Below are 27,980 nucleotides of genomic sequence, written 5' to 3'. Positions count from 1 at the left end.
GATTTCAGTACTAAATGCTATTTTTATAATATAATATAAGTAAGAGATAATGTATAGGGAGGCGGTTGTTATAGCGAATAACAACCCCGACAGGCTGAACGGGACAGGCTTATTCGCTATAACAACCGCCTCGCTATACATTAACCCGCTTATTACATGGCTACCTACAAAATAAATAAATAATTTGACACAAAATATTGATTTAAAAAGGAGTTTATTGATTTAAAAATGATTGTATTGCTTCCGCTAAAGAAAATAGTCCGTTCCGCGTCCATAGCAACGCTCTGTTTTTCATGGTAACGGTGTGTTATACTTCGCAGCGGTCTGTTATCAAGAAATAACAGACCGCATTCTATATTGGAATTCAACCAAGCCATGTAATAATATAATATAATATAATATAATATAATATAATATAATATAATATAATATAATATAATACAATATAAAATAACCTAGCCCTTTTTATTTCACGGCATGGAAAGTATGCGAGAAATTTGTGATCACAGGTGTTTACGCAGAACTCATTTGCATCCTACGCTGCATCTACGCATGTACGCACAGAAATTCGACACTGCGGCGTAACGTTCTCTTGACGTCAGACGGAAGCAGCCAATCGTTGCGCACCGAGTGTGTAGTAACACGTCACTCTTTTCTGAGCTCCAGGAACACCGACCGGGGCGAATCCTGCACGACGAAGTCATTTTCACTTGTCAATGGTGGTGTGATCACGATTATTATATATTATTTATTACAGCCTGGATCAAAATCCTCATTGATTAAAAAGGTACGTCTATCGCCGTGTTTTAGGAATGAAATGGGCCCCGGTGATGTGTTAGATTTAAATCGCAAACCCCGGATTAGGTTAACGGAAGTCAGTTATGTTAGTGTGTTAACCGGTTAATTTACACGGATGTAACGCTATTTAGCTGTGAGTTTCGACAATAATGTTAAGGAAAATCTATTTTAAATGATATTTCTGGTGTATATCTTGCTTTCCCCTGCTTTCATTTTCATGTGGTGTAATGAAAGTGTGATGGAATAATCAAGCGCGAGTTTAGCCACTAAAATGTTAGCGTGACGTCATGCAGATGTTTTTATTTACTATAATATGTACTATTGTAAAATATTAACACCAATACAATACATTTAAGAACCTTCAATCAGTTATTATTAATGTGTCTACTTTGCTGACCATTAACAGTTTGTTGTACTCATTCAGTATTGTATCCTAGTAGTTTCTTATTTTGTGACTTTTGTCATGTCTAGTGTCATGGAACAGTGAGTTCATGCCTGTCTGGAAACTCTATCATTGTGTAACCAAACAGTCAATACTGGTGCTGGACCATGATTTAGCATTTCCAGGGATCCCTCTGGTTTAGGGTTATCAGAGGTTAAAGTCTTCTCTAATACTTTGTTTTGTGTCTAGTCAGCAAACCTGTGGCTTGTGTTGAGTACATACTCAGAAACAAAATGTATAAAAGATGTCACTGGGGAAGTACCCTTTCAAAAGTTACACCTTTGTACCTTATTTATCCCTTAAGGGTACATGTTAGTATCTAAATAGTACACAATAGTATATTTTGAAAGAGGGCTGCCCTAGTGACAGCTTTTGTACATTTTTGTCTGAGAGTGTAGGTATTCTAGGACAGGTGTGTCTTAAAAATAGCATCTGGGGTGCTCCTCAAATCTCTGATCAACAACTTCTTAGTGACGTTTTAGGTTTGGCGTAGATAACCACTCTTGTTCAAAGATGACAGTTGCGTGAAAGAATTCCTTCGTCAGAACGAATATAAAAGAATGCAATTTCCGTTCACATTGCTGACATGGGCGAAATCGTTCTTGTCACTCAGGTATTTGCTTTTAATTTTAGGCTCTGCTATCCTACTTGTCCAGTTTGGAGACACAACCCATTAGGTGTGGTTAAGGGTTAAAAAGACTTCCCTGCTCACTGTTTGCTCATTTCGCTCTTGCTGGTCGTTCACAGTTGTTCACACTGTCATGGCGACCTACCAAGAGTTCATCCAACAGAACGAGGATCGTGATGGAATACGCTGCAGCTGGAACCTCTGGCCTTCCAGCCGCCTGGAGGCCACACGGCTTGTGGTTCCTGTGTCCTGCCTTTACACTCCTCTCAAAGAGAGACCGGACCTGCCTCCCGTCCAGTACGAGCCCGTACTGTGCAGCCGGGCCAACTGCAAAGCCGTACTCAACCCACTCTGGTAAGGACTGAATCCCTTTTCCAAGCAGTGTTGAGTTCTGTTTGTTTGTACAGTGTGTGGCCATTATAGATTAATAATATGACATTTCATCATGGTATCTGAATGACTAATTAGTTGGTGGACTGGAATTGCTGGAATTAAGCCAAAAGAACAGGTCGTTCTGTCTTTTTAATTGAACGTTGGTGTCTTTTATCATATTGTTGTTGCCGTCAATTTATAACCACAATAAAGCACAACACAAAATTTTGGGGTTTGTAAAATAGTGCTTTGATCAAGTGGAGATTTGGTCCTTTCCTATAGTTTTCCACAGACTTGCTAATCACATTATCCCAGAGCTTATTAAAATGTTAAAACAGTCTAGAAAGAGTTATTTACTCACATTGTCATTTGGTATGTTAATTGGGTCAGGTTAGTGAACTGCCAATTGTTGCTTTTAACTGCTGTGAATGAAGGAAGACGATTGTTTCTCTTCATGTGCTAATGTCTTGCTTATGAAAGGGTTCATCTTAGGCAACTTTAGCCCATTTAACACTTGATTTCTTTTTGTAGTCAAGTGGACTTCAGAGCCAAGATATGGGCCTGCAACTTCTGCTTCCAGAGAAACTCTGTAAGAATACATTACTGAATAAACTCATTGTCATTCTTGGCTTTGATCCATGTGATTCTCTAGCATCAGTCACACTTGTCACTGCAAGTAAATATTCATCTGTTCCTTCACAGTTTCCTCCATCATACGCAGGCATTTCAGAAGTGAACCAGCCCGCAGAACTAATGCCTCAGTTCTCCACCATTGAGTACATAGTGCAGGTAAATTTACATTTACTCTGTAGTGTACATAGACATTGTACTGTACAAACATATAGATTAGCTACAACTCCTTTAGCTCACAGACAGATGCTTGTCAAAAGCCACGTTGTCGTTCTGTGTGATGATACTATCAGTGAATTTAAATAAGTGACCTTTTAAAACTTTTATATGTGTCCTTCCTGTCAATATGAACATACCGTTCAAAAGTTTCGGGTCAGTAAGATGTTTTAAATGCTTTTGAAGGAAGTCTCCTATTCTCACTACATTTATTTAGAAATACAGTAATACTGTGAAATTATTATTATTAGCAATTATTTTTTTCTAATTGAATATAGTAAAGCATCATTACTCCAGTCTTCAGTGTCACATGATCCCTCAGAAATCATTCTAATATGCTGTTTTGCTGCTCAAGAAATATTTCTTATCATCAGTGTTGAAGATGGTTATGCAACATAATGAAACATGATTAAATTTTTTTTCACTTTGATTGATAGAAAGTTCAAAAGAAAAGCATTTATTTCAAATAGAAATCTTTTGTAACATTAAAAATGCCTTTAATGTCAATTCTCATCAGTTGAATTTGTCCTTGCTGAATAAAAGTATTAATTTCATTTAAAAAAAAAGTCTTACTGCGCCTTGAATACTGTATTTATTCATATGAGTAATATAACAAAATAAATATCAATAAATTAAATTATTTATAAATAACGAAAAATATTTTTTTGTAATTATTGCAAAATTGTAAGTATTGTCACCATTATGTAACCTGGTGTGTTTCTCTTCAGCGTGGACCTCCAACCCCTCTCATCTTCCTGTATGTGGTGGACACATGTCTGGAGGAGGAAGACCTCCAGGCCCTAAAAGAATCCCTACAGATGTCTCTGAGTCTCTTGCCACCCAACGCCCTGGTGGGTCTCATCACCTTCGGCCGTATGGTTCAGGTCCATGAGCTCAGCTGTGAAGGTATTGCCAAGAGCTTCGTCTTCCGCGGCACAAAGGAGCTTTCACCCAAACAGATACAGGTCAGTGATCTTTCTTTATCGTGTTTGATTTACCATTCCTATAAAAGCCAACAAGTGAGGGTATAAATCCAGAGTTTTCAGTGAAATGAATCCGGTGCGTCATGTGTTTGCAGGAGATGCTGGGACTGATGAAACCAGCCACCTCTGGACAGCAAGGCAAACCACTAGCCCCCCATGATGCTGCTGCTTCCTGCAGGTATGAGATTATCATCATTTTACCTTGTGAAATCGTCACTCTCCTCAGCATGCAAGAAAACGATTTACATAAAGGCAGTTGTGCTCATTTTCTATTTTCTTTGCACCTGGTTTAGATTTCTGCAGCCTGTGCAAGCAGTGGACATGAACCTGACCGACCTGCTTGGGGAGTTGCAGAGAGACCCTTGGCCTGTTCCTCAGGGGAAGAGACCTCTGCGTTCCACAGGCATCGCCCTTTCCATTGCCATTGGACTATTGGAGGTACAGCCAGCACGTTATTCGTTTAAAAAGCTCATCTTGTATTGCATAATAAAATCTGTATTTGATCCGAAGAGGGATTGAGAGAATGTAAAAATGTGGAAAGCTCAGGAAACACTTAGTTTAGGTGCTTATATTCTGAAATGCATCTTCGCTAAACTAACGTTCACTACTGTGTGGGAGAGATTTCCTTTTTCCCCTTACATTGTAACTGTGGTCTAGCTGTGAGTTGTCAGTAATGCTGGCTGTGAGATTCAAGGTCCACTTCAGCTGTCATGTCATATCAGAACAGTTGTACCTAGTACTCAACCCAATCATTATTCTTACATAACTCTCAAGATAAGATTCAGACTCATACTACCAACTGCACTCTTGGGTTTGTTTGATAATAAATCTAGCATGATTGATTTAACTTTAGCATGCATTATTCCCCCCTTTAAAAGATGACAATAATGTTTGAAAATGTTTAGACTGGAAAACACACCATTTAGAGTGTGTTTACCCTTGGCATGTTAGGTTTGATTAAAACAAACTCTGGTGCGATTGCTCTGTTAGTGCGGTTCATTTGAATAAGTGTGAACACTGTCATCCGAAACCTTGGTGTGCACCAAATAAGCAGACAGAGAGTCATATTTTCAGGGGGGTCTCGATGCACTTCCAAACGAAATTGGACTAAAGACATCTAAATGAACCAAAAACAAGATGCGACCCTAAAAAGGATAGAATGCTCAAGAATTAAATACAAGTTTGCATTTCATTCATTGTCTCTCTCTATCATTCTGCTCGTAGGGAACTTTTCCTAACACAGGAGCCCGTGTGATGCTGTTCACCGGTGGCCCCCCAACACAGGGGCCCGGCATGGTGGTGGGAGATGAACTGAAGACCCCCATCCGCTCCTGGCACGACATCCAAAAAGACAACGCTCGCCATCTGAAGAAGGCCACTAAGGTGATTACAGACTTTAATTAAAGGATCTGGTGATGTACGCTTTATATTTACGGTTATCCATAAACATTCTGTTTCATTCCTCAAAAGCTAAATAAGAATTTCTGTTGACTTCTATTTAGTATTACGAGACTCTGTCTAACCGCGCAGCTGTAAACGGACACAGCGTCGATATCTACGCCTGTGCGCTGGATCAGACGGGACTGCTAGAGATGAAATGTCTTTCCAACCTCACAGGGTGAGCATTGATTGAAGATTATTGAGTTTAATAATCTTACACGTCATTTAAAGATTATTTCTTTAATGCCAAAGAATTCCAGTGAAATTAAATGTATGGCTGAAATGATTTCTTGTTTTGTTTTAGGGGCCACATTGTCATGGGCGATTCCTTCAATACGTCTCTGTTCAAGCAGACTTTCCAAAGAGTCTTCAGCAAAGACTACAATGGAGAGTTCCGCATGGCTTTTGGCGGTACTTTGGAAGTGAAGGTAACATAGCTGGCCTTAAAACTCTGTTTAGAAGTTTTGGGATCTGTTAAAAAAAAATTGTAGAAGAAATTCATACTTTTAGGATGCATAAAATTTATCCAAAGTGACAGTAAAGACATTTAAAATTACATTTAAAAAAAAAAAAAAAACAATATTACTGATCAAATCAATGCAACCTTGATGAGCATAAGAGGCTTCTTTCAAAAAGTCTTGCCGACCCCAAACTTTTGAACAGTAATGTAAGCTATTAAGTAATGCTCCCTTGTTTATTCAACCTCTTAAACCCATTTGCCTTTTCCTTATCAGACCTCAAGAGAGCTGAAGGTATCGGGTGCGATTGGACCATGTGTGTCCCTGAACTCCAAAGGACCCTGTGTTTCAGACAATGTAAGTCACAAGAATTTATGCAGAAGAGCTTATGCTAGTTTTGCAATGGATTCCAATAAGACTTCACCCATGTATACACATATGTGAGAATGTCTTCTTTTTTTCGCAGGAAATGGGCGTCGGAGGAACGTGTCAGTGGAAGATTTGCAGTCTTACGCCTGCCACCACACTGGCCATGTACTTTGAAGTGGTAAATCAGGTATGTCATCATATAATTGTCTGTTCGGGTGTGATGCTTATATTTACATTGATGTTAAAATAACACTGGTATGTTATATTTGTATAGCACAACGCCCCTGTTCCTCAGGGTGGAAGAGGAGCGGTTCAGTTTGTCACACAGTACCAGCACTCAAACACACAGCGGCGGATCCGTGTCACCACCATTGCTAGGAAGTGAGTCTGGGTTTCAGCTTACAACCACTTGAAATTCTGATATCAGTCAATATCGTGTTGAAGTCAGTGACTTGCTTGTTGCTTTTCATTCATAAGATTTCCTTTGTTGATATAAATGTTTGATGTGGCCTTGAAATTATCTACAGTCGACATATCTCATGTTTCCATGTGCTATTTGTGTTTGCTGTTGCTCAAAATAGACTTAATGCGTGTAGTTTTACCCCTGAATAGCTCTTCTGTAGCCCAAATTCTTGAATGTTCAGTATGTGCGTCATCTGTTCTCGACAAACCGGTTCTTTCTGTTGTCACACCTAGTTGGGCTGACGCACAGTCCCAGATCCAGCACATCGAGTCGTCATTTGATCAGGAAGCCTCTGCCGTTCTCATGGCCCGGCTCGGAGTATTCAGGGCGGAGTCAGAGGAGGGGCCTGACGTTCTTCGCTGGCTGGACAGGCAGCTCATTCGCTTGGTGAGTATCACAGCTATTCAGAAGGAAATGTAGGTCAATGCCTCCATTCATAAGCGGCGATATGACAAATCGTTAAGCCGTTATTATAATTCTGAGTGTAAAAGTTGCTTCACACTCACGGTTTTGTGTTTGTTGTTTGGTTTCAGTGTCAGAAGTTTGGCCAGTTCAGTAAAGATGATCCGAACTCCTTCAAACTGTCTGAATCTCTCTCACTCTACCCACAGGTAAAACATTGACTCCTTCAGTTAAACGCTTACGCAATGATTAAAAAGTCTGTTTGTTTAAGGTTCAGATGTCTTAAATATCTAAAATGGTATAACAAAAATCTTTATTATCATTTCAAGAGGTCTTCATTTTGAGAATGGGAAAAAAAGGTCATGGTTTAAATAAATGTTAGCATTGCATGTTCAAAGTCAAAATGCATTTGCAATCAATTGGATGCCGTTATGCCAAGCGATTGCTTACTGTTGATGAAAGATGGCAATGATTGTTGTAGGAGTGCATATTTTAGCTCCATAGTTTAGTGATTTTTTAAAAACTCTGTTTGGAGAATGTCACATTTCTGATATTAAAAGTTGTCGGTTTTCTCTTGACAGTTCATGTTCCACTTGAGGAGATCCCCGTTCCTGCAAGTGTTCAATAACAGTCCGGACGAGTCGTCCTACTACAGACATCATTTTGTGCGTCAGGATCTGACACAGTCACTGATAATGATACAGCCCATCCTCTACTCGTACTCTTTCTACGGCCCTCCAGAGGTGAATATAAATCCATCCCAGCATTATTATAGAGCAGAAGCAATGGAGCAGTGCAGTTCAGCTTGTACTCATCCTGTATTTGTTTGGTTTTGTAGCCTGTTCTTCTGGACAGCAGCAGCATCCTTCCCGATCGCATTCTGTTGATGGACACCTTCTTCCAGTTGGTGATTTACCATGGAGAGGTACAAATTCAAATGCTTGCATTATATCAAACCTCTTTAGATAATGATTTCTTTAAAAAATCAGTGCCAAAATCTGAGCTAATTGCAGTGCACTCCTGGATACATGCTACTTTAGAATCTGGCCAAAATGTCATTTTAAAAGGTCACCTCATTTCCTGTTGGAAGTGCACGTATGATGCTTTACTTTAGCGAGTAAAAGGCCATTCCGTATCATTCCAGAAACATCCACCTTTAGGTCGTGGTACATGAGTCTTTTGCTGTGAAGTCTTTTATTTTTATAAAGTAAACATAAGAATAACTTATATTGTTAGTAATATTTCAAGATGAACACTTACTGGACTGAAGCAACTTGGGTTTACTTGATTATCCATGCATCATTTTTAAGAAAAACCATGTTACAATGTGATCAAATATGATACATCAGGCTTTATCTCTCAATCATCATTATATTGCATTGCATTCTAACTTTTTCCCGCTTTGAACATAAAACTAAGCATTTAAATCTCATTTTAATAACGCATATTATTGGGAGATATAGAGTGGCAACTGATATTTATATGTATTTTACGTCAGTAGCCGCTATACTGTTATAAAGATCTCTCGCTGATTTACTTTATAAGCAGAAGTCTTTGGCTTTTTGGCTGCATAAATCAGCAACTGCACCAAATGACATATTTTTGCTCAGTTTGGGGCTCTGAATAAAATTGTAATTTTTTTCAAGTATGTGCTCCATATTCTGCTATATCATACTATATGAGCCATAAAAGCCTGATCTGATATAAAATTGAAATATGTATATTCTGACTATTATTTCATACGTCAGGCTTTACAGAGTTCAGTGGTTCAGTTTAGTGATGGTGTTATTGTCATCTTCACAGACTATTGCTCAGTGGAGGAAGGCTGGATACCAGGAGATGCCAGAGTATGAGAACTTCAAGCAGCTTCTTCAAGCTCCTCTGGACGACGCTCAGGAGATCTTGCAGACGCGCTTCCCAATGCCCAGATACGTCGACACCGAGCACGGAGGTTCACAGGCCCGCTTCCTCCTCTCTAAAGTCAACCCGTCCCAGACACACAACAACCTCTACGCCTGGGGCCAGGTACACACCCTTTCATGTGCTTCTCTTAGATGCTTGAAATGAATGGCCTTTCAAGAATGCCTGACGTCTAATATTACAAATTTTCTTGCAGGAGTCCGGAGCACCAATCCTCACAGATGACGTTAGTCTGCAAGTTTTCATGGACCATCTCAAGAAACTGGCTGTTTCGAGTTCAGCCTAAACGTTCTCAATAAAGGATGTACATTTAGATTGGAGAAGAACTTTTGAACCAATTATCTGGAGAAACTTCCATCTCCAACTCTGACACAATAAAATGCATCTCCATGTTTGTTTAGGAGGTCCTCCAGAGAAACGGTTGTTAGATGTTTTCTAATTCTCATCTACTCAAGTAATTATGATTTGTCTGTCATGTTTGTTTGTTTGTTTGCTTATTTAATTCATTTAGTTTGGTTTTGTCTAACAGGAAGTGTTACGTTTCATTCGTTCCCCCTGTAACGTCTGATTTCCCAAAGAGAGAATGTCTTCTGTTATCATGTTGCTTGCTGCTCTTTCCCATGCATGTTCAGACTGAAATATCTATTAAGGCTTATTTGCGAGTATCCTTATGTTCGTTTGTTCTTTTCTTTTCTTTTTTTGTATTGCACAGATCTATAGTCTTCTCACTCTTATGAACTGTACCTGTGATCTGCTCACGTGCAGGGAGAAACAGTGTTTCATAGTCCTGTTCCTCCAGTTCTGTAATTAAATGAATGTTGTATGTAAAGAATTTAAATGTGAAGTGTGACCTACATTCCAGTTTTTCTTTGATCAACAATTATGAACTAATGCTATGCATAATATTTATAGTGAGAATCTCTTAGGTTTATTTCATTTCAAAAGATGAAGTTGAGCACCTTGAATGTGCAAACTCTGGTCTCAATCTAAAATAAAACATTACAAATTAAAACGACTGAGGCATCTGTACTTACTTATGTCAAGATTTTATACCTGAGGAAAAGTGGCATAAAAAATAACAATAAAAAAATACATTGTACTTTCGCATTTCATTCATTTAACTGTAAAGTTTTTCTTGATTATTTGTAGTGTAACTTAATTCTAAACAATGTCTACATGTAATTGTTACCATCAAAAATTACAATTGTTGTTAGCCTATAGAACATTAGATAATATTAAAAATGTCATTAGATATTAATTAAAAATGAGTAGTCTTCATTATGAAATGTTGTAGGCTAAAAATTATTTTATAGTCTTTCAATAGGAACTAAAAAGACGGCAGAAAATGAACCGGAAACGTTGTTTGCTCCAGGCCGGTTAGTCAGTGGAATCTTGCGCCCTCTAGGGGTCGCTTGGCTGGTTGTTTAACATAATATTGGAGTCGCATCCAAATCTGAAGACGTTTTGATTCATTATTTTAATTTATATTTGACTCAAATAAATCTGTATTAAAAAAATTATCCAGTAATCACCAACAACAGCTGCGATTGGCCCATCCTGGCAAGAGCGGAGAAAAGTAACAGATACAAGGATTCTTTTTTTTTTTTTTTATTGCTACATAGGCAGGACAATAATATACATCGGAATAATTACGCTATTTACTAGTTATTTTAATTAATTAGATAATAAACGTAAGCAAGAGTTTAAATTGGAACCATTTAACCCCGCATATTTTAAGGCACTCGTTCTGATTGGTCGCTCATTCTCTACGGAAGTGACATCATGTTTTAATATGGCAGCGTCCTTGTGAATGTTGCCAGTAGCCTGAATTCATATTTTGACATTATATTACTGATGGATCCTGTATTATGGAACAAGCGTGCGTCGCTGGTCTATGCTATTGGCATTTGGACCCTGTTTGGTTACGGATTTTACCAATACACGTACGGAAAGGGTCTTCCAGGTGAATTATAACAGGACACTGGAGCGTTACTGATCAGCTGCTATCAATTCATCTTCAGACATTTTGACTTATCTTTCAGTAATGTCGTATGTAAATGTTGACCTCAGTTTTTTTTATTTGTCATAGAGCAGCTTAATAATGACTGGGGCATTATTATACTAAGGAAATGACAACGTTGCGTCAATTCTAAAACTGTATTGCACATATTCATTAATATCATGTTGTTGTTGTTTTGTTTTTTTAGTTGAAATGCCCGTCGAAGAGGAAGACAACAGACCTAATGTGAAGAAATATGAAACGACACACATGAAATCCACCGTTGTCCACAGGGAGAATTTTGTGCCATTTTCCACAAGGTTTTTAAACCTCTTCAGATCTACAAATGAAAGTGAAAAACATGAAGAAGAGAAATAAACTGACAGTGTTTTTCCCAGCGAAAAGATTAACTGTCATGTTTTAAAATAATATAAAAATATATATATATGAATGCATTTGGGACAATTCAACTCACCTGCAGCTTAAATGAAGAGAATCAAACTCCCGTGCAACCAGAATATACGCCTTGCATCTTAAAGATCATCTTTTGGATCAACCAACACCTCTACAGGAATGAATACTGTGTTCATGGCATCTGTTAAGTTAACTGGCACCTAAAATCCCAAGCTTTTATTTTAAAAAGAGCTGGAAATATTGTTGGGGGAAAAAAACTTTCCAGAAACTGTATTATGAATGATAAACTTCTTTCTAAACATTTGTTGGTGTGTTTATTGAAATGTATTTTTCAATGTTCACTTCATATTACTGGATTTTTTGTTTTTGCATGATGGTCATTGGTAACAGATGTAATAATGTAATGTAATAACTTACTAACAGAGAGCCAAAACAGGCTTATGGGTGGGTCGTGTTTTGGGTTTAACCTTGATGCATGCCCAGTTTCCCAGATGAGACTTAAAAAGATAGTTCAAGTCGACTTAAATAGTCATTGACTTCCAAACTATTTTTTTTCCCCCTATTATTTAAATCAATGGCTACCGTCAACCATTTGATTACCAACATTTTTCAAAATATCTTTTAAAATGCATGTTTGAGCAGTCTGAACTGAACGCAACTTACACTGACATACATATGCTATATTATACACTAAGTATTGGGACACCCCTCCAAATCATTGAATTCAGATGTTCCAATCACTTAATGGCCACAGTTCATGTGCATGTAAAGGCAGACGTCTCAAAACTTTTGGCAATATATATAATATATATGTTAAAATATGCCATTGTTTTGTCTCAAGATGCACACCAGTCGTTTGTTTTTTGTAAGGCACATTTCTAAAAGCTACCTAATTCAATTATGGCCAACTCCTGACTTAATCTAAGCCCTGTATGTGAAACTAGGCCTTAATGTTTTTATATGTTAGGATTTTTAAATGGAATTAATGCTAAACGCTTGTCAAACGCCTAAATATCTGAAATAATTCCACAAGGTGGCAGACGCGTCAATGCGCGCGGCCGAACACATGGGCGGGGCTTCGTAGAAACCGGAAGATCAAAGTGTTCGAGTGTTACACATGATTGGAAATCAAAACAATGAAGGCGACCATTCAAAGAGTAACGAAGGCAAGCGTAACAGGTACGGCACAAAGTTCCTAATTTCGTAGGGAATGCCGTTGTCAGCTGGGCGCTCCTTGTAATATTTTCGGTGAATAAATTTAAATGAAACTGAATGCGGCGTAGTATGTACAACACAATGCTGCCAGTAATGTGCCCCACTTCACATTAATAACTTAATAACAACTATACACAGGCATTGAAATCTACGCATTAGATAAAACTGTTCAGATTAGCACTAAATATAACACAGCTCGTGTTGCTTTGACTTTACTGTACGATGACGCCATCCATGCACTTTATGACACAGTTGGGGAGGAGCAGATCAGCTCCATAGGCAGAGGACTGTGTGTCTTACTTGGCATCTCAGTGGAGGACACACAGAGAGATGTTGACTACATGTAAGTACTGATGTCTGCTCAAAATGAGTTCATCTCTAAGATAATACATACTTATGTTTAAATTGAGATTGAGATCAGATTGGGCTGCAGGATTGATTTAGTAAGTGGTGTATCTTGGAAAAGTGTCATTTGATTTTTGTGCTGTATCCCAAAGATGTTACACTGCCACTTTTGTCCTGACACGTGTTACCTGAAATTGTTTCACAACTGATTTTATAGATTTTCGACTATTGTTGTTTGTTTTTGATTGACACCTGTGTTGAGTTCAGCACAGCATCCATCAATACACTGTAAAAGCTTCAGGGCAAACATGGTGGTTGTTGCTAATACAACGTCACTAGGACAAATGACCATAAACCAAAAGTTCAGCGGGGTGTGTAATTTGATTGACAAGACATGTAAGCTCAGTAAAATTGACAAAAATAGGAATGATTTAAGGGATAGTTCACCCTAAAATGAAAACTCTGTCATCATTACTCACCCTATGTTTGGACTAAACCACTCAGTTCATATGGATTCGTTTTACGATCTCTATATGAACTTTTTGAAGCGTCAGAGTGGTAGTTGCTTAGCTGTCAATGGAGGGACAGAAATCTCTCAGATTTCATTAAAAAGATCTTCATTTGTGTTCTGAAGATGAACGAAAGTCTTACGGGTTTGGAACGACATTAGGGTGAGTAATGATGACAGAATTTTAATTTTTGGGTGAACTGTCCCTTTAAGTCATGATAACCTGAAAAAAAAAAGTACTTTGAAAGCCTAAATCAAACAAAAAGAATTAAAGTTAAAAACATAGTTAACTCTATTGTTTACATATACATTTGGAGTGAGTTAGATTTTTTTTTTACTTTTTTGGGTTTTTTTTTGAACATCTTAGTCTCTTATGCTCACCAAGGCTGCATGTATTTGATCAAAAACAGTACAGTATATTTGCAATTTCAAATAAATGTTCTATTTTCATGTTTTAAAATGTAATTTATTCCTGTGATGGTAAAGCTTAATTTTCAGCATCATTCAGTGTTACATGATCCTTCAGAAATCATTCTAATATGCTGATTTGCTGCTGATTAGTTGAGTACAATTTGTGTCTGTACTGAGTAGTAAAGTACAAACCCCAAAATAATGCTCGAGTAAATGCACTTCTTTACTCTCCTCCTGAGGGACAAACATAGAAATGTGTAAATGTAGTGGCCTTAAAGGAACAGGTGAGTCAAAAATGAATTTTCTGTAGTCAATATTTCACCCTGTTTTTCAAATGTATTTCCTTAAAGATGTTTCAAGGAATGTTCATGCTGCTCTTTGCCATTTTAGCCTACAGTGACCAGGGAATGTCAAATATGTACGTCTGATCAGTATGATGTTGTTCATCAGGGTGCGTAAGATTCTTAACTTGCGTCTGTTTGAGGATGAGAACGGCCGTGCCTGGAGCCGCAGCGTGATGGACGGAGGGCTGGAGGTGTTGTGTGTGAGTCAGTTCACTCTGCAGTGTATCCTCAAGGCAAATAAGCCTGACTTCCACTCCGCCATGCCAGCTGACCTGGCTCAGCCCTTCTACAACCGCATGCTGGAGCAGATGAGGGAAACGTATAAACCAGAACTCATCAAAGGTGAGGCTAGACCAGCGAAACCCTGAAGATTTCATTCTTCTGATTAAGATTAGCTTGTTTAAGGTTTTTGCTGCATTAAAGGGATAGTTCACACAGAAATGTCATTTTTACTCTCATGTCATTCCAATCCTTTTTGACCCTTTTCTACTGAAGATATTTTGAAGAATATTTCAGCTGTTTTGGGGTGAGTAAATTATGAAAAATGAACTATTCCTTTAATACTTTTAGTCACTAAATAATTAATCAAACTAACTCAAAATTACTATATAGTAAAAGGACCTCTAGAGTAGTGGTTATTTATTACTTGAATTACTATAATAATAAATTAATAGATAAATAAATAAATAATTTATTTAATAATTGTATTAAATGTATTATCATTTTGTTGTGCTTTTGCTATTTTTGTCATTTTTGTCTACTTTTTGTCTTTTTTGTAATATTGCTATTTAGGTTTTTTTTTTTTATGAACTTTGTCAGTTAAGAGAAACGATTTTTTTTTCATATTAATTTTAGTGTTAGTTAACAATAATAACCCTAATACATTTTAATCTATTAAAACAATCTAACTTAATTGAAATGCTAAAAAGTAAAAACATTCCAAATGTTCAATACACCACTTACCCTCCTCAATAACTAGTGTAATAACTGTATTGTCAATAAGTAGTGTTTATATATATATATATATATATATATATATATATATATACACTCACCTAAAGGATTATTAGGAACACCATACTAATACTGTGTTTGACCCCCTTTCGCCTTCAGAACTGCCTTAATTCTACGTGGCATTGATTCAACAAGGTGCTGAAAGCATTCTTTAGAAATGTTGGCCCATATTGATAGGATAGCATCTTGCAGTTGATGGAGATTTGTGGGATGCACATCCAGGGCACGAAGCTCCCGTTCCACCACATCCCAAAGATGCTCTATTGGGTTGAGATCTGGTGACTGTGGGGGCCATTTTAGTACAGTGAACTCATTGTCATGTTCAAGAAACCAATTTGAAATGATTCGAGCTTTGTGACATGGTGCATTATCCTGCTGGAAGTAGCCATCAGAGGATGGGTACATGGTGGTCATAAAGGGATGGACATGGTCAGAAACAATGCTCAGGTCTTCTGCTGTTGTAGCCCATCCGCCTCAAGGTTGTGCGTGTTGTGGCTTCACAAATGCTTTGCTGCATACCTCAGTTGTAACGAGTGGTTATTTCAGTCAAAGTTGCTCTTCTATCAGCTTGAATTAGTCGGCCCATTCTCCTCTGACCTCTAGCATCAACAAGGCATTTTCGCCCACAGGACTGCCGCATACTGGATGTTTTTCCCTTTTCACACCATTCTTTGTAAACCCTAGAAATGGTTGTGCGTGAAAATCCCAGTAACTGAGCAGATTGTGAAATACTCAGACCGGCCCGTCTGGCACCAACAACCATGCCACGCTCAAAATTGCTTAAATCACCTTTCTTTCCCATTCTGACATTCATTTTGGAGTTCAGGAGATTGTCTTGACCAGGACAACACCCCTAAATGCATTGAAGCAACTGCCATGTGATTGGTTGATTAGATAATTGCATTAATAAGAAATTGAACAGGTGTTCCTAATAATCCTTTAGGTGAGTGTATATATATATATATATATATATATATATATATATATATATATATATATATATATATATATATATATATATATATATATATAGTTTTTGAAATTTTTGGAATCCCAAAATTGATTTCTGTTAATCAACACTCCCAGTTTCTGTTAGTAAAAAGGTTGGAAACCAAGCAGCTTTGTCTTGTAGATGGGCAGTTTGGTGCTAAAATGCAGGTACTTATTCAGAATGATGGACCCGTGACCATTCAGCTGGACTCTCCTACTGGCCCTACAGACCCTAAACAGGTATCTAGCTCTGATTTGTGCTGCAATGGATGCCTTAATATTATCTTCTTGATAAACTGTAAATTCTTTATCAGTTCTTAGAGCTGCATGACTTATTTTGGGACTGTATGAACCCATAAAACAGTTTACCTCTCTTCCCTTTTTCATGCCTCAGCTGTACAAACAAGAGAAGCAACAGCAGCGAAAAGAAAAAAGCCGTTCAAAAGGCCCTTCTGAATCCAGCAGAGAGAAGGCAGCGCTGCGCTCTAAAGCTGATCCCAGCGCCAGCAGCGGAGCCGACGGAGACGTGTCCTCTGAGCGGGAGCCGTAGAGTACCTCACCGTAAACTGAAATATCTATCTATCTATTTATCTATCTCTTATTTCCTATAATTCAGTAAATGAGTTGTCAATGAGTTAATTCTTTCTATTTTTGTTGAAATGAATCAAGCTCGGTGGAGATTGACACCAAATAGCGCAGTCTGTTCATTGTATTTCTTTGTTGTTTGCCGCTTGCAGATCCAGATTTCCCAGGGGAATCCTGCTGTCTTCAGGGACATCTCTCATGCCGCTGACTCTCCGGCTCATTGCTGTTCTCTCAAATTGTGCCCAGTTGCTTTTTCTTCTGAAACTTGGATTGTATATAAACTCAAGAACAAGTGGCAGCTGCACAGTTACTAGTAGAAAAAAGACTCCGGCTCATATCAGTAGTATTTTAGTACAGCTTTGAACATACCTGAATATTTACTAGACCATCTAATTTATTTGAAAATATACATATCTGTGATATGTTTTAATAAAAATGGAAAGGAAAAATGACTGTTGTTTTTTTGCTAATTGCATTACTGGGAAAGTTGCGTTGTTCTTTTTATAAATCATTAAATCATTATTCATGAATATATTTTCCATTACTTCAAAATGCTTTGCAGGTGACGCTACAGAGCTGGTAGGAAACTGAACAGCTAATTTAAGAGTTTAGAATCTAATAAAGAGTGACCAGCTAACAAAGCACAAAAGCGCTTTTGTGAGGTAATCTGCTTTATTGCATGGGACTTTAAGTAGGGATTATTCCTGAACGTGAAAAACAGATGTGTATCTGTACAGTTTTGATTCATTTATAATGAATACATTTTATTTTATAATTATAAAAACAAGCTAAGGATAATACTTTAATGTAATTTTCTTTTAAATTATATTTATTTTAAGTGTACATGTTTTCTTATGATTATAAAAGTTGTCGAGCAAAATTTAAGAACATTAGTCAGGGCTCAAGACTACATTTTTCCTCATAGTAGTAAGTTAGTGTCAGCGTATTTAGCAATCAAAGAAGTTGCATTAAGTTTAACAGCTTTTATTATTTTCAGTTTCCCCCCATATGTATCTACCATATTTAGCAATACTTTCAAATTATTTACACGCCTTTACCACCAATGACGTGCAGCGTCAGTCATGTGATCATGTGACCTCAGCGCTGTGATGATGTGATGTAGTATTGGATGTGACGCGCGTGTCAAAACTGTCGGATAGTAGCAGAATCACTGGACTGTCATTATTAGAAGCATACAGCCAATGTCTGCTGAGGAGCACTCATAGTAGGTCTGTGTGATATCATTTTTCATATTTCATAGTATTGCGTAATTAGTTGTTAAATGCGTTAACAGCATTATTTCAGTTTGCCTTGGGCTTGTTTGTTTTCCCTGTTTAAAACGCTATGCTGCGTAACTTAACTGTTTTATTCACACACGAGTTCTCTATTTCAACACTTTAATTTCATTTCTTTCTTTTTCTAAACTGTTGTGAACAGCCAATGTGTTGTAGGGAAATTGATAAATGAATTTGCTAGTTTAGTTAATAAATTTAACGTTTGTACATTTAACTGTACATTTATTGAGCCTGAGGGTCTTGTTTTATATTTTTACTTAAAAAAATAGAAACAATAATTTTTACTCCACAAATCTAAAAACATTAATGTATCCACTTTGTCCACTTCTTAAAAGTATTTTGTATTTGTGTGTGTGTGTGTGTGTGTGTGTGTGTGTGTGTGTGTGTGTGTGTGTGTGTGTGTGATATATAAAGGAGCAAAGGAATATATATATAAAGGAGCATTTTTTAATATTTACTAGTCTACAAAACAGTTAAACTAAGTGTAATCCTGGTTCTAGTTAGTTTGTGGTATCTCCAGCCCCTGACGGCAACAGCATGCATTGAGGACTGGTGTAATGATGTGGTCCATCTGTCAGGATGTTTTATGCAGTATATCACATGAAATTGCGTCCATATACTGTAGTGACAGGAACAAACTGGAAGATGTATGTGTTTGTGCACAAAGAAAGAGGGTGGATGAGGTTAGAGAGCTGTGGAGCATTCACCCTCCTGTGCAGAAACAGACTTTTAGCCTTAGACCTTGTTGTCTATTGAGAAATGTTTCTGTGTATGTATGCGTGTTTTTCCTGTGGTTTCGGGTTACTAAGAATTATGTTCTTACAATAGATATAGGAACTAGATTGATTTAGATTCCTCTTATTGGATTGTCGTTGGTGTGTGAAATGGAATATGTGTAAAAAAAAAAAAAAAAAAAAACTAAAACATTTTTTTTTCAGTGTCAAGACTTTTAGGGATATATACTATAGTTATTTATAATTTTATATTATATTATAAATTAACATGTATGCTTCCTTTTTCACGAAATGTGTGGTGTCCAGCACACAAGGGAACTCTTTCAGTGCTTTTTAGATTTCATAAAGTTGGTCGAGAGACTGTTGACTTGTGTATATGACAAACCACAACTTTATGCACTCTTTAAAAACCTCTATTGCTCTTTCGCTCTCAATGTCTCTACATGTGTCTTTGTCTGTTTGCAGCTGTGTTTCACACTCACATGCACACTAGTTTCACTTCAGACTATTTCCAGTCTTTGGAAGTCCCTAAAGACAGAATCAACAGTGTGGAGAACCCAACAATGTTCCATTGATGCTGCAGTTCAGAAAGCGAGAGGTATGCTTTCATAATCACGATAACTTCCCTGACCTGCGATTAGCTGTTCAGAAAATCTGCAGGTGAACTGGAGTGAGTATAATCTCATTCATTTCATTAAACTGTCATGTTAGATCCAGGGTCTGTACTAGCCACACACTGTATGCTGTGACCACTGACCTCACTGTATGTTCTCATGAATAACTTCTGCAAATTGTGTTTTAAACAGCTTTGAGGGAATGATCTGCTTAAGATCTTGTGTTTGCACCTGTTTGTGTGTATATGTGACTTTTTGTGGACTTCTCAGTGCTGTGAACTAATTAAACAAATATTGCTTTAGAAAATATGTTTAATATATTCAAGCAATGCCAGGCAGACAGGGCCATCAGTGTGTAACTAAATCTTTGAGAAAATGATTACAGCTTCTAGACTCTAAATACAGGCTCACAGACAAAATCTTTCATCCATTATAATAATAAAACCCCTACAGAGTATGACTGAATGAAAAGGGAGACAAGAGCGTGGCATATACAGTACAAATGTTTGCATCTGTCATTCTGAATATCAGAGTCAGTTAAGTCGGAGATATCGCATTATTTAGTGATCCTAATGCCTTCTTTGACTTGCAGGACTAAATCAACAAGAGCAACATGGCGATGGACTCATCTTTACAACTCAGTCGGATAGACAGAAGTGGAAGCTTTCTTCAGGTAATGACCATTCTGTGTTTTATAATGTGTGTTCATATGTAGACCTGCACTTAACTGGAGTCTGACTAATAAGGACAGCATTTGAGACTTGTTTTTTTTTTTGCATGTTTTTAAAGAAAATGTTGTTTGAGTGTTTCTACATCTATGCTGCCTTCAACAATTGATCAGATGAAGGTATTTCAGGAGACAGGAATTGAAGCTAACATTGGATTCGGACGTGCTTTGATGCCTTCCTCCGAATGCAGCATTTTTAAGTTTCGGATACAGCCTAGGTGTTTTTTACTGGCCCAAATAAAAAGTACTCACTCACAGGTCTCTTATGATATTCTGGACCATAAATATCATTTGATTGATTCCCTTTCTCAACTTAAGTGTTTTGGATTTTTTTTTTTAAACCTGATTTAATTCAAGTCACATTTATTTATATAGCGCTTTTTACAATACAGATTGTTTCAAAGCATAAATAATGCAAAAAAAGTTTGTTTCCAGAAGAAAATAGCTTCACAGTCCAGCTTAAGTAAGTTCAGTGATGTTTCATTTTTGTTTTAACAAAGTTATTAATTTAGTTAATTTAGAGTTCAGATGCAAAAGCCTCTAAGTGCCATCTGAAAATTTCTTCTAGAATGTTTTTATCAAGCTTGTATATTTAAGTTAAGTAATTTCACTTAAATGACAATTGATAGGTAATTTTCATTGCCATTTAAGTGAAATTACTGAACTTAAATATACGAGTTTGATAAAAATGATCATTCTAGAAGAAAATTTCAGATGGCACTTAGAGGCTTTTGCATCTGAACTCTTCATATATATATATATATATATATATATATATATATATATATATATATATATATATATATAGCCGCACTGGAGTAAACCATGATGTCATCGTCCAGCTCAGTTCAATTCTTGTATAATAGTGTCAATGCAGGCAGATCAGTGTTATTGTTGAATATTAAATTAAATGTTAAATTTAATGTCCCCAACTAAGCAAGCCAAGCAAATGGCAACAAAGGTGAAAAGTCGACAAAGGGGACAGTGGCAAGGAACCAAAACTCCATCAGGTGGCATGAAGGAATGAAGAAAAAAAAAAAACCTTGGGAGAACCCAGGCTCAGTCGGGGGGGCCAGTTCTCCTCTGGCCAATGAACGAACAGTGTATGATTATGATTCAGGCAGCATTATAGGTCAGACGTCAGATTGGTTTGGAACAATCAGAATGTTATCCAGTTCCATCTGGTTGAAGTTCGGAGTCACGCCGGTATGGAGACGGGTTTGTTGTTTTTGACACTATTTGAGTCTAGTTGACACAATCTCTGCTGACACTACAGGGATGCGTTGTGGTCGTGTCTAGGTGCAGGTCCTCCATCTGGTCTGGATATGGCCTGGATCCGGCTGACTACATCATGCGTTGTGCTCGTGACATGCGTACATGCTTTACTGTCTGACTGGTAAAAATCGTAAAATCTAATCATAGAAAATTAGTCACACACACTTCTCCTTAACAAACTGCATGATTTGAGGCATAAACTTTAGGTTTACACTCATAGCAAAAACGACTTACAGATGTAATAGTCACAGTGATCCTGGCCTTATTACTTCATTACTACACACTCTTGAATAGAAGGCCGCAGTAAATCATGATGTAAGATCCTTTAGATCTACAGTAAATGTTTTCCATTGATGCACTAAAATCATTTTTATCTCCTAATTCATGTTTCTGAATTTATAAATCTACGCTAAACATACACACACAAAAACTTCTACGGAAGACTTCTCGTAACTTTGACTTTATTCTCAAAATATTACGACTTTATTCTTTTAATGTTTCGACTTTAATCTCGTAATGTTTCGACTTTAATCTCGAAATGCTAGATTTTCTTTTTTTTCTTTTTTTTTACTGATTTTTTTATTATTTTTGTACATTGTAGTTCAGGGCTTCTGTATAACACAGTTTTTCCTTTGTGGCTTAAAACATTTCTGTAACAGTTTAATAAGAGCAGGACACGCAGATGGTGCTACAGACTCTCATTATCCAATGCGCTCATGCAGGAACTGTTTTTGGATTATATCCCCATTCTCCATAAGAACATTTTCTGTTCCACTGCGTACATTCACTGGCTGTCTGGTGTTCCTTGTAAAAATCAATAGACAGTGTGTGTGTGTGTGTGTGTGTGTGTGTGTGTGTGTGTGTGTGTGTGTGTGTGTGTGTGTGTGTGTGTGTGTAGGGCTGCAGCAGGGCTTCCTGCCCAGACAGAATCATTCAAGCATCCCATAATAGATGTGTCTGTACATCTATCTTTCTCTCTCTCTCCTTAATAAGTCCTTCATTGCTTCTTCTCCCATGGCTTTTTTTAATCTTATCATTCAGTCTAAACACTTGCTCTCTCTGTTCCGTCCTCATCCTCCATCTCACTCACCTCAAGCTTATCTTACCTTGTATATATTTTATTTAATGACGTTCACTCCATGAATTAATCAGCACTAGGAATTATAACATAAATCTGAAAGAGTTGTTGTCTTTTGACTTTATTTTTATCTGCATTTAATGACCCGCAATTTAATCCAAAATTGCAGGTCAACATTAAAAGCCCAGGAAGTTGGCACAGTCACTATAGTGGCATATTGGTAACATTACTTTACTTTGAAAGTAGTTTTGGTTAGAATGCCACTAACAGCCTGCCAGGCATGGCTTTTTATATAGTTTATCTATAAACTACATGGTTGTTTTAACTATGCAGAAAATTCAAATGTATATAATATAGAAAGAGTTTGGGAACCATATCAAACTAGTCCTGCTCCATTTGTTCAATGAACATGCATGTTACCAAATCATGCACCTTGTTTAGGCGAGATGTGCTATTATACTTCAAAAAGGTCTATTTACTGGACAATCAAATGCATCCAAGAATCCCATGGACTTGCATTGCAGGAGGGCCCAGAGACCAGTTTAACAACTACCCGCAACCTAGCAGCAAACATACCACAAAGTAACATATTATAAACCACTCAGAATACCTCAGAAACCACTAAACCTGCCGATAATTTACCACTTTTTACCCTTTTCAACTATTTGTCTTGTCGTTTGGTTGTCGTAGAACTCATAGAAAAGAAAGAGAGTTTAAAAAAAACTTTTGGCTAATCATGTTTTTAGTTTAGTTTGTAGTTTATTTACATATCTACATGATCACATAAGCAAAAATGCAGGACTTCTTAATGGTTCATTACAACACTGGGTTGTGATGGTTGGGTTGTGTTGCCATGGTAAATCCCATTTCCTGTTCGGGAGAGTAGATTAAGAACACAGGAAACTGACTAACTTTCTTCCTGCTCGTGGATGGATGTCCGATGAGTCTGAAGCTGTTTCTCTTGTTTTGGTCACAAATAAGCCTCTTTCAGCTTGTTTTTTTACAGTATTTTCCAGCTTTCTGTTTTGTTTTGTTTTCTTCACTGTTCTCTTCAGTTTTCCTGTCAGTTTCTCTCTTTCATAGATTATTGCTTAGCAATATTGCCAATGTGGATTTTAAAAAGGCACTGCAGATTCACCAAAATGTTTAGGTGCTTGGACAACTAAGATTTTGCTTTTATTTTTTTATCCATGTGCAGCTTGTCGATGCGTTTGCATTGTCACTGAGTACGTTGGAGCAGCAAATGGTTCATGCTACGCAGGAAAAAGACAGAGATCCAGTCAGAGATCCAGACACTTCTATGTTCGTAGAGTGAGTACACATGCTGTACACATGATGACCTTTGCATTAAGAACATCATTGTATAATAAGCTAAATAGGAGTACATTTAAATGCAACAGTGCCTGTATTACCTGCACTCTTAATAGATGCATTGCTTTTACATCTATTCATTTTATGTACTGTAAAATGTCATTGCATTTCCAAAGAACCTCTATATGTTTTACATTGTCCATTAGAGGGCGCCAGTCTATAGTCAGTCTTTTCTTCCATTAAAGGACATAAAAAGAGATCTCTATCAAAACAAAGACAACCCACTACACCCATCCCCTGTTTTGTTCTCTGTAGGATAGAGGGAGAGATGAGCGCTGTGTGTCTACAGTATCCTGCGTTTGATGGGGATCATGGTACAAGCACAAGTGTGAGTGTGTTGGACAAACTGATACACACACACCCCATCTGGCTTCTGCTTTCCATCGACCAGCAAGAGGCCACTGGCATCCTACAGCAGCAACAAGCTGGGGTAAAACATGTTAGAGAGGGAAAACGCAAAGACACCAGACAGATTTTTTTTTTTTTTTTGAAGAAATAGTTCACAGAATTTCTAATTCTGCCAACATTTAATTGCCACATGGCTGTTTCAGACACATTTGACTATTGTGAAATACAAAACGTTGCAGGTTTCCTTCTCTTTTTTTTTTTTTAAATAGACTATTTATACAGCTCCAGAAATGACAAAAGTATTGTAAAACGTTTCATGCATCTTTTCTAAATCTGAAGCCATAATTACAGCTTTGTGTTTTGGAAAGATGATTATGTACTAAACATTTTGCCCTGCACAATATTTCTCATCTCATTCAAACTCAATTACATGAGGATGAATAAATGATTACAGATTTTCCATTATTTAATAACTGTTAAAATATGAACTAGAAACTTTTGATGAATACATTTTAAGACTCATTAGAGACTAATGAAAGAGCAAATAACTTGTAAAGTGGTTCTTAATCAAGGGGCCGGGGCCCAATAGGGGGCCTCAGGATGACTTAAAGGTATGATATAAAATTAAATCGCCATCACCTGCTTTCAGATGGAGCGGCATTCACTACAAAGAGCCGTAGTTAACTGACAAGCTGAGCCATATCGCATTAATATCGCGGACGTATCGCCTGCGATAATTAATGCGATATGGCTCAGCTTGTCAGTTAACTACGGCTCTTTGTAGCGAATGCCGCTCCATCTGAAAGCAGGTGATGGCGATTTACTACTAATCAAGGAACCGGCTTTACTGACGAGATGCGCCTAACAATGTCATGCGATATATCGCCCAGCCCTAATTTCTTCCTCTCCAGGTGTTTTTGGTCTGGAGGTCATCTGTCCTGCAAAAGAAGGTCTTGTCATTCCACATGGATGGTACCTCAGAGTCCTCTGTGATTCACATCCCTGTAAAGGAGAGCCAGTACAGTATGTCAGGTCTCTTATATCATACTAAGCTTTAACTTTTGTTGACACCCTGCTCACATCTGTTTATGTTTACTTCTGAGTACTGTGTCACCTTCGGTTCAGTATGTTTGGCTGTGAAAGATTTGTAGAGATTTCTTCTTTCATTTTATGGTCTTTTATTGGGTATCTATCTTTTTTATGGTTTGTTGATATTGTGGGGGCTGTTGCTTTCACGTGCACACAGACGAGAGGTCAAAGATTGCTCACCATTGACCGCACACACATTTTATATATCACTTAATAAATCTCTGTTTTGTGAAAGAAAAGGACATATTTCCCTCTTGTTTTACAGGTAGTTAATCAGTTGTAATAACCTGAGCGGCTGTTTGCAACTGGCTTGCTTTGAAACAGAGGCACCATATTTGATGCTAAACGTCACAGTAGTAGCCTGGCAGTATTTCAGGCATTTACAGCAGTGCGGTTCCAAGACATTCTGCATTTGAGATATCAGACACACCCTAGTGTTTTTGGCCCACTGGGCACAATCTCACTGTGAATATCCTCTGTGCCTTGGAAAATAATGTGGTCTGAAAGGCGCTGGAGGCTTATGAACAATTTACCTGCCAAGTTCAGAGTCAGTTCAGAAATTTCCATCAAAATTTCTGTAAATTCCCAACAAATGAAGAATCCAGAGGGACACTACAGTGTTGTGTTGATGGATGAAATGGTGGAAATGCTTGAAGATTACATATAATTGTTGTGTATTGTTCTTTTTTCCTAGCATTTTCTCTGGAGGGCTCAGGAATTAGTTTTGCTGACCTCTTTCATCTTGTGGCCTTTTATTGTATTAGCAGGTAACATTTTTTCAATTACTGTCAATTGTTCAAATGGACAAGTATTAGACTGCTAAGACAGGCATCACAATTGCAAATGCTAATACATACTGAATGCTAATACATACATTTAAACAAATCCCTAACCCAAAGCATTATACTTTGCCATGTAACTCGACCACTCACATTTTCTTCGTAACATATAAAAACAATCCACTATGAACAATTTGATTTCGTACATTTGGAATGGATGAAATGTTCATTGCTGTCTTTACCATGATTGCAATGTTAGAGCATGATAAGAGCAAAACAGATGAGTATGAGTAAAGAAACAATGAATGACTGTGCAGTAATAAACCCACTGCTCATAAAACACAATTATATACATCACCTTATTAACAACAGGATATAGTAAAATAGGTCTCTAAGTACAAATTATTTATTTCAAATCATCCATAAATCAGAAGATTGCAACACTTCTCCACGTTATGTTTGTTTTCTCAAGCCGCTCATAGAAACTGAAAGTCTGCCTTCTCTCTGATCAATAGCAATTTTTTCCGCCATTTAAGAGTAGAATTATTAAATTAGCTGAATGTAATTTAGATTAATAATTTGACCTGTCACCATTAATGTAGGAAAAGAGTGAATTATGTTGTGTGTATTTTCTCCCACTCTTCATTCTTTACACTATTTCATGCACTATTTGTCTGTCTGGCTCTCTTTGTTTCATATTAGAGACATTCTGCCATCTACCCTGAAGCTTCCTGAGGAAATACACTCAGCTGATACCCTGTCAGAACTGCATGAGGTGGCCCAGCAAGGGGCAGGTACTGACCTACCTAGTCTGACCCTCTTAAAATTACGATCAATATCATATACTGTATATATATATATATATATATATATATATATATATATATATATATATATATATATATATATACATAATTGTGTTTCTCAAAATAGGTGAGAGGGGAAAATGTCCAAAGTCCATTCTGTCAAATTGTCCAAATGTCTAAAGTCAAATTCAGGGTCATGCACCTTTGGATTCAAAGCTACCCTTTTACTACCATTAAACACATGATTATTATAGGCTGTCAAGTTCAGCTGCAATTTTGCTTCATTTAGTTTTAAATTAGACCCCGGTCACCCTTGCACACTAAATAAAAACAGTAGCACTATACTAACTCAGCTTACTTTTTTTTCTGCTCGTGTCTCTCCCTAGGGCACTAAGTGAGTCAGGACTGCCACTGGTTCTCCGTTCATTAACAAATACATAGCATGACAGACCTGGAAAGCAAAGTGTGTTTTTTAATACACTCGACAATGTTGCATGTCCAAGTAATAATTAGAAATGTAATATTTTTGTATGTTCTTAAAAGGTTCAGACCAGTGTCAAATAGAGATAATAAAGAAACACTGCAATGTTCGTAGAGAAGACAGCACCACTGGCATGATTGTCTCATTTGTAACTGTGTGTGTGGATTTCTCATTCCACCACAGCTGCGAACATGCTGGCCTACTATTCAGTTCCATGTTATTATTAGGTAGCTGGCATTCCAGATAGTGGGTGAGACCATGTGAGCTAATCAAAGCATAGAGGTTACTGAGGGAAAGTGTGTGTGTGTGTGTGTGTGTGTGTGTGTGTGTGTGTGTGTGTGTGTGTGTGTGTGTGTGTGTGTGTGTGTGTGTGTGTGTGTGTGTGTGTGTGTGTGTGTGTGTGTGTGTGTGTGTGTGTGTGTGTGTGTGTGTGTGTG

General features: G+C 37.4%; 3 protein-coding genes and 1 long non-coding RNA gene across 7 annotated transcripts in view; all 4 read left to right on the top strand.

The window, feature by feature from the left end:
• The first annotated feature begins 618 nt into the window (after positions 1-618).
• Positions 619-9,524, top strand: sec23b (SEC23 homolog B, coat complex II component). The gene is made up of 19 exons (XM_079883818.1): positions 619-787; positions 1,988-2,222; positions 2,772-2,829; positions 2,943-3,029; positions 3,815-4,051; positions 4,165-4,247; positions 4,363-4,507; positions 5,294-5,452; positions 5,572-5,687; positions 5,814-5,937; positions 6,244-6,324; positions 6,434-6,523; positions 6,611-6,717; positions 7,033-7,186; positions 7,333-7,410; positions 7,783-7,944; positions 8,040-8,126; positions 9,005-9,226; positions 9,318-9,524. Exons 2-19 carry the CDS (start codon positions 2,002-2,004, stop codon positions 9,405-9,407), a joined length of 2,301 nt encoding a protein of 766 aa, XP_079739944.1. The 5' UTR covers positions 619-787; positions 1,988-2,001; the 3' UTR covers positions 9,408-9,524.
• Positions 9,525-10,889: 1,365 nt separating this feature from the next.
• LOC307165740 lies at positions 10,890-11,837 on the top strand. The gene is made up of 2 exons (XR_013822539.1): positions 10,890-11,084; positions 11,329-11,837. It is a non-coding gene; the product is annotated as an uncharacterized lncRNA (long non-coding RNA).
• Positions 11,838-12,608: 771 nt separating this feature from the next.
• On the top strand, positions 12,609-17,367 carry dtd1 (D-aminoacyl-tRNA deacylase 1). The gene is made up of 6 exons (XM_079884145.1): positions 12,609-12,713; positions 13,002-13,092; positions 14,464-14,699; positions 16,504-16,601; positions 16,756-16,912; positions 17,099-17,367. The coding sequence occupies exons 1-5, from the start codon at positions 12,671-12,673 to the stop codon at positions 16,909-16,911; spliced, it is 624 nt and encodes a 207-aa protein (XP_079740271.1). The 5' UTR covers positions 12,609-12,670; the 3' UTR covers position 16,912; positions 17,099-17,367.
• Positions 17,368-17,841: 474 nt separating this feature from the next.
• The window catches only part of LOC307166029 (ras and Rab interactor 2-like), a 41,306-nt gene continuing 31,167 nt past the window's right edge, over positions 17,842-27,980 (top strand). The window contains exons 1-8 of one of the 4 annotated variants that reach the window (XM_079884143.1): positions 17,842-18,175; positions 19,441-19,573; positions 20,182-20,262; positions 23,868-23,980; positions 24,296-24,470; positions 25,300-25,411; positions 26,172-26,244; positions 26,959-27,050. In XM_079884143.1, the coding sequence (XP_079740269.1) occupies positions 20,203-20,262; positions 23,868-23,980; positions 24,296-24,470; positions 25,300-25,411; positions 26,172-26,244; positions 26,959-27,050 (625 nt within the window). In that variant the 5' untranslated portion in view covers positions 17,842-18,175; positions 19,441-19,573; positions 20,182-20,202. Of the gene's footprint in view, positions 18,176-19,440; positions 19,646-20,181; positions 20,263-23,867; positions 23,981-24,295; positions 24,471-25,299; positions 25,421-26,171; positions 26,245-26,958; positions 27,051-27,980 lie in introns of those variants that run through there. The other 3 variants (XM_079884141.1, XM_079884144.1, XM_079884142.1) reach the window with 3 other exon arrangements.

Source organism: Squalius cephalus (genome assembly GCF_949319135.1).
Source record: "Squalius cephalus genome assembly, chromosome: 10".
Classification (NCBI taxonomy): domain Eukaryota; kingdom Metazoa; phylum Chordata; class Actinopteri; order Cypriniformes; family Leuciscidae; genus Squalius; species Squalius cephalus.
Note: the sequence above shows the minus strand (reverse complement) of the source record. Positions and strands in the feature narration are given on the sequence as shown.